Source organism: Populus nigra, chromosome 17 (assembly GCF_951802175.1).
Source record: "Populus nigra chromosome 17, ddPopNigr1.1, whole genome shotgun sequence".
Taxonomy (NCBI): Eukaryota; Viridiplantae; Streptophyta; class Magnoliopsida; order Malpighiales; family Salicaceae; genus Populus; species Populus nigra.
The window spans coordinates 1938606-1945971 of record NC_084868.1 but is presented as its reverse complement, the minus strand read 5'-3'; the positions used below and the strand labels follow the sequence as shown (position 1 = coordinate 1945971).

At 27.0% G+C, this 7366-nt stretch overlaps 1 protein-coding gene across 1 annotated transcript; it reads right to left on the bottom strand.

Moving 5' to 3' along the window:
• Positions 1–6088: 6088 nt before the first annotated feature.
• Positions 6089–6831, bottom strand: LOC133676458 (transcription factor bHLH140). The gene has a single exon (XM_062098101.1). It carries the CDS (start codon positions 6754–6756, stop codon positions 6265–6267), a length of 492 nt encoding a protein of 163 aa, XP_061954085.1. The 5' UTR covers positions 6757–6831; the 3' UTR covers positions 6089–6264.
• Between the last annotated feature and the right edge of the window lie 535 nt (positions 6832–7366).

Sequence of the window (7366 nt, the reverse complement as noted above, 5' to 3'; positions counted from 1 at the left end):
TTCAGATATTAGAGTCTCACCTAACTTTTTAAGTTTTAAAGTTAGATATTTTTTTAATAATATGATGATATGATTACTTGTTATATATCCTATCTTCCATGGGAGGCTTATTTTTGGTCTTCGACAATGGAATTTCAGGTGTTGCTCTAACATGTCGTTTTTTCTTTATTCCGAACTTCGAATTCTCTCACTTCCTCCGTACTCTAATAATCAGAAAGCATTGTTTACATTGTTTATGCATTGATTAATTTATATATAAGGGAATATGATGACTAATTTAAGCATTTAAATTTAAAGATGGAGTGAACTTTATGGAACAATTTCTCAAGAAATTCTTCCCAGCAGTGTGCAGTAGAAATATATACTCTGAAGATTTTATGATGAGCTTAAAACTGGGGCTTTAATTTTGCAGTTTGAAACTAACCTGACTAGCCCGTTAGGATCGAGCCACTCTCTAGTATATTGCTCGTAGCCCATTAGGATTGATTGAGCCACTCTATGGCATATTGCTCACAGCCCATTAGGATTGAGCCACTCTGCATATTGCTCAAGCATGGGCTTAGAATAAAATAGTCAATTGACTGTAGGCCATTATATATATATATATATATATATATATATATATATATATATCCTACAAAAAATAATCAATTGTTAGAAATTTATAGCATTAGTTTATGTAATTAGTTGTTATCAAAATAAGAGAATTGTATTGCCATTAGCAACATCTAATTGAGGGGAAATCATGGTTGCCTTTCTTGTACTGTTTATTAGAACATTATTTTTTTTAAAAAATAATAATTTTAATTTTGTTTTTCAATTTCGTGCTTTACTCGGATATTGAACTTCATAATATATTTTGGTTTGCTTTCTATAAGGTTATTTCAGTTTTATAACCCGAGTCAAAAGTTTAACAGGTTAGCTTGAGTTTTTTTAGGTTTTTTTAATTGATTTTTTTTTCAATCTCATCTTTTTTTATTTTTGCTGATTGAGAATTAAATTTCATAATTTGTTTCAGTTTGTTTTATATAATGTTATTTTAGTTTTATGATCTGAGTCAAGGGTTTAGCATATTAAACTGGGTTGGCTCAATTCTTTTTCTTTTTATTTTTTTGATTGATTTTTTTCTTTTATTCGGTTTAATTTTAGTTTTTGGAATGATTTAAGAGTGTTTTGAGACCAAAAATAAATATATTTATGTGCTTATGATGTTTTCAAATAACAAATGGCTTAAAATAGGGTTTTAGAATCCAAAATATTGAATCTTGATTTTTCAATTACCTAAATAACATGTTATTTGCTCTTTTAAGGTTAATACGTCATCCATCTTTTTTTAAAAAATATTAAAAGGCTAGACGTGTGAATTTGGCATTACTGGCTCAAGCGTGCCACATCTTCTTATAATAGGTGAGGTGCCTTAACTTTTTTTTTTTTTTTGGAAAATCCTTTGGTTTTTTTTAAAAAAAATTCTTAAAATTTTAATTAAAATTCATTATAAATAAATTAATTTATATTATATGTCAAATACTATTCCATTAAATATCAATCAATTTTGCCACTTTTTTCAAATTATATTTTAGCATCTTTATATCAGTAGTTATTTTGTTAATTATTATATATGAACCTAAAATTTACTTCTTTTTTTTAGAATCGTGGTCATGGATATTCAGTAAAAATAAATTTTATTTTTATTTTAAGGTTTTTTACTTAGTTTTATCAAATTTATTATTTTTTAATTGATTGCTTACAAAATATCAATACAGACTTTTAATGGTTTTTTTATTAAAACTTGCTTTTATAAGTTTTTTATTTTAAAAAAATTTACTTAAAAAGTTTCCATTAAAAAAAAGAAATGTATTAATAAACAAATGTGGCTTAAATTTCCTATGTTTTAAATTATTTAGATTTTTATAAAAAAATTAATTAACTTATGAAAAATATTTTGGTAAAAAATGCGTGTATAAAAAAACAATTCATTTAATAAAAAAATTCTTAAAAATATAAAGTATAGTCTTTCATAAAAATATCTATTTTAATTTAAAAAAAACTAGATAAAAATAAATTTTAAAAATAACCCGTAAGAAGCTGTTTGGAAGTGCTTTTCAAAAATGCTTCTGAAAAAATTTGATTTTTTTTTTTTGCTTTGAAGTAATATATTTTTTATGTTTTCAAATCATTTTAATGTATTGATTTTAAAAATAAATTTTAAAAAATAAAAAAATATTATTAATATACTTTTCTAAATAAAAAATATTTTAAAAAATAATTATAACTATATTCCCGAACACCATTTAAAAAAACCCGGGCAAAAAACTACTAAAGATAAAACATAATACTGTAACTCTACTCTGCCACAGAAAACGATGTTTCTATTGAGAACCCAGAGGCCAAGGCTTTGTATAAAGAAATATTAAGAAAAAAAATGAAATGTGGCGAAGTCTTTTCATTGGGAAACGGAAAGGAATGGGAAAAACTTAAGATTGTGTTTGCTAATGAAAAAGAAATTCAGTTTTGTTTTTTAATTTTAAAAACATATTTTTAATTGAAAATAAAAACTATGTTATTGAAAACATGTGATTTCTAATTCTTCACTATTTAGAAAATTGAAAAACTTCAAAATTATTGGGCATGTTTTGCAAAACTAGAGTCAGAAAAAGAATACTGAAATTTATTGATCAAATGTAATATTTTTTCATTTAGAAAAAAAATTGTTTTAGTTTTTTAAATTTATAATGTGCTTGAAAAACATATTTTATAGGTTCTCCATAGTTTTTCAATACAATTTTTCATTATTTTTCAATTGAAGAAAAAATATGAATAATAATTATATATAAGCACTTTCTAACAATATAAAAGATTAATATTATTTTTATATATGTTTTCAAGTATTATAATTTTATTTTTTATTATAAATATAATATAAAGTTTTCTCAAGTTAACAATATAATGTTTTTCATGATAATTTTCAATTTGAGTGGAATAAGATTAATATTATATAATTAGATTATTATGAATATAAAATGTTAAGATGATTATTATAAATTATTGTTTTGTAATTCTTTTATAAAAAATAGTTGTAATCATGATGTATTTTTTTGTTTGAGAAAATCCTATTTATTTTCATTAAATGGAAACGTTTTCCAAATTTCCCTTAGAAAAGAAAACTAAAAAGAGAAAACAAACTAAAAGAGAAAAACCTGTCAATGAACATATCCTGTTTTACAAGTTCTTTGCTATAAAAATAAGTGTTTGGTTCACCAATATTTTATGGCTATTCCTTTTAATATTTTCAATTTAAGTCAAATAAGGCCTTAATTTCTTTTATATTTTATAAAATTTATATGTAATAAACATGTTTACTTATGAAAAAAAATCTATGTAGATGGAATCAAAAATATATTTTCTGAAAGTAAACACAACCTGAATTCTACCATGTTATTTCTTGTTTTAACACCATTTAATTTATTTATTTGCAATAGAGACTTTATATTATCATAAAATAACGTGATTTATTCTGCTTCAACTAACTACAAAATGTCAATTTTCTTGAATTGGTCTTGAATTATTCCTAGTTGGAACTAGTGTAAGATTTTGTCTCTTAATTAATAAAGTCCTAGTATTCTATCATCTTGGGTGTACGTGCTCATCAAATCATATTGTATAATCAAATCACTGGCAAAATATTATTGTATGTTGTGAACTTAAAAAAAAAAAAAATCAAGGATGGTTCATCGTGGAAGAGAATCGAGTAGCGAGCACTCCCATAAAAGTTATAAAAGACTAGTAGTAGTTAAAAAGATTATTATCAAATTTATTAGTTTTGTTGATGAAATTTTTTGTTTGTATTTATTTTTATAATTTTTTAGTTTGTATTTTAGTGAGATGATCAAGGAAAGAAACAATCCGTTAAAAAAACTTTTGTCGATAATAAATTAATTTATAGATGAATTTATAGATAGACAAAGCACGTAAAAAAAATATACTCATTTTATTTTGTCGGTAAATTCATTGATAAATTTAAAATATTACCAGAAAAAAACCATATGCAATTCTATTGGTGTTTTTATTTTTCCATCGGTAAATATAATCTATCACCGACAAAATACCATTTGTAATTTTATCGGAGAGTTAACAATAGCAATGACAATTGTTGTAATTCTTTTTTAACTTTATAGAATATACCAATAGAAGTGGTCTCTCGATAACCCTGTCAGTAATAATTTAAAATATATATTTTAAAAAAATATATAGAACAAAAGTATAAAATAATTAAAATAATACTTATTACAATTTAAATATTTTTAAGTTCAAATACAATAAATTTAAAATAAAAACAACGCTGAAGGAGAAGGAAGAGGTTGATCGTCATCAGAACCGTGATGCCAATAAGGAGGAGCACACGGATCACCTATTTATGATCTCATCTCCTTTAACACTTAGCAGAGTTCTTCATAATCCGCAATAAGTCATTCATAGTTTTTATTGAGATGGGCCATTCAATCTTGTACTGGTTGGTCTAACATCCACGTGAACTCTGGATTTGAGTGCTCGAAATTGATTGCGAGCATCCAACGGTCAAAAAACTACAGGTCGTCCTCAAGTTCCCAACCGTAGTGCTAGAGATTTCGTACACCTGAATTCTATCAGACCCACCGGACGATCATGCCTCCAATCACAAATCTGAATTGATATTCAGATGGGTTGAAGGATCCTTCATGTATCTCTCCTTCAAGCGGCTATTATATGTATCTTGGAAAGCAAAAATAAATTGAAGAAATTGAAGAAAATTATAACTTAATAAAAAAAATAGTTAAAAATCAACATCCCATAAAGTGTCGAGCTTGGTTATCCACGAACTGTTGCATCCCTTTTAAGCGGTCATCACTTCGCACATGCATTTCAACAAAAAACCTCAATGGGCTTGGCTCGCATCCAAGAACCGTAACCTGCAAGATAAAAATGTTGTTAGTTAAATATATTTTTAAAAAATAACAAATAAAAAATGGATGTAATAAAAAAAATCAGTAGCACCTTTTTTATACGGGAAACTACCTAAAATTTTTAAACTAGCAAATACACAACATATATGCTATAAACCGGTTGATTTTATCTAGTTCCTTCTAACAAATTAGAATAATTCAATTTCACACAAAATTCTCATTTTCTAAGAGGTAATATATGTAATCCTAAATTTACAAAAATTTAACCTAAATTTACAAAAGTTAAACTAATCCTGCATATTTAATTCAAATTGAACAATAAAATTGGAAAAAATAACTAAAATTTAACAAAATAATAAAACAATTATTTCAATAACAACTAAGATTCAATACAATTATTTATAAGTGGTAATATTTGTGATCCTAAATTTACAAAAAAATATTTCAATAACAACTAAAATTTAACATCACTATTAATTCATAAAATTATTAAGAAAACAGAACTGAACAAAAATAATGACCTAAAAAAACAAAAATAAATAATGACCTTAAAAAAATAAATAAAGAAGAAAATGTATTTACATGTGTTCTGAACTATTTTGAAAATTATTCATCTTGTAATCAAAAAATTTAAGATTCAATTAATTGTGAGTTCTAGGACAGTAAATATTTACTATGTTGCCTATGAAAAATTCAATAATGTATCAATTTATGATATTATAAAAAAATAAATTATTTAAAAATAACGACATGTTAATAAGCATACTTACTGAACAAAAGGTCTTTGTTCATCGCAGTTATAGCATATAATTATATGCTATAACTAGGGATATTTTATTAGTATATACTGAGAAATTTTTTTCATCAACATATTTAAAAATATACTTTACCATCGAATTAATTTTATCATTAAAAATTACATGTCGTTATGTTGTTTGACCTTTTTTATTCTTTATTTTTTTATTGTAATTTTATCAACATGTATCAACAGAAAAGTTTTATCGATATTTCCATTTATATTTGTTAATTTTATGATAGTGGATTTTCTATACTAATTTTTATCAAGGTAGCATTGGCACATCTGTCTTTGATCAGCCAATCAAATTGGGCAGCAGAAACTCTATTTAGTCATTAATTAATCGAACACACCTTGACAATTCTTCTGAATTCATTTCATTTAGAACCATACAACAACTAACCTTATACTAATTATAATTAACACAAACAATTAAGGTTTATGGTACCACTTGCACGTCTGCCCAATCTACACTACAATCAAGGCGTGCTTGCCATACGTACACAGAGAAATACTAAAGAGGAAGTACTAGTTCTTAATATCAAATGCATCATATTGCATGTAATTTTCACCTAGAAGGTAAGAATCTGGGCATGGTAGTACTGAAATTGAAGGATGCACTACAGGTGCGAAGTTGCCGTCCAAGTATGAAGGTTGCTCAGTAGGAAGAGCAGTAGAATAATCAGCAGGGAGATACTGATCAAGAGATCGTTCATCATCCACAAAGTTCATTATAGTTTGGTGAAGCAATACTTGAGTCTTTAGAAACTTAACATAGTTAATGGCTTCCTCTAACATGGACACTGTATCCATCTTCGTCCCACCAGGAACCAAGCTTTGCAGAATCTTGAACCGGTCGCTTATACGATGCCTCCTTTCCCTTGCAGCCACACTTTGCGGGTCAGTTGATAACTTCACCCCACCGCTGCTCTTCCTGCCACCCTTCTTCTTCTCCTTGCCATTCTTGGGCGCTGAAGATGACCCAGATGAGCTAGGGTTTGTAGTAGAATAGTAGTCCATTCCTGCAAGAGAAAACCTCCCCAGAAACTATCTGAATGGAACTTATGGCAGAAACAAAGTTTTGTTTTCGCCTTGGTAGGGGGCCTTTGTACATGTAACATATATATAAAGGGGGCAACATGTGGTACCAGCCATTTCAAATAAAATAAAGAAGATGTCGTCATGTGAATCAGCTAATCTTTGGCGCAGGATACGGGTGTCCACTCTACACTGCAACCATGGCCCTAGTCCACGCAAAGGCAATATTTGCTTCACCTTTTTCTTAGTACCTTGTTTGCTTGAACAATGGTACATGGGTCCAACTACGATACCTTCGTATTTGCAAATCCTCATTTCATCATTTATGATCGTATACAATTATAGTTTAACTTGTTGTGTTTATATAACTTAGCTACGATGGTCTAGGGCTCCCTGCCTTGCATGAATTGTTTTGGTTTGAAAGGGGCTGTAAAATTAAATATTACATCCTTTCAAAGACAAATAGAAATTATTTTAAAAACACTTGATCATATGTGTTTGATAACATGGTCTCAGTGTTTTTGTAAGAATATATTTGAGCATAAAATCATCAAATTCGACCTTCTTTCAGTTCATGCAACACATTTTAAGA

Excerpts from the sequence above, each read along its gene's own strand:
- LOC133676458 (XM_062098101.1), bottom strand. The coding sequence starts at position 6,756 with ATGGACTACTATTCTACTACAAACCCTAGCTCATCTGGGTCATCTTCA.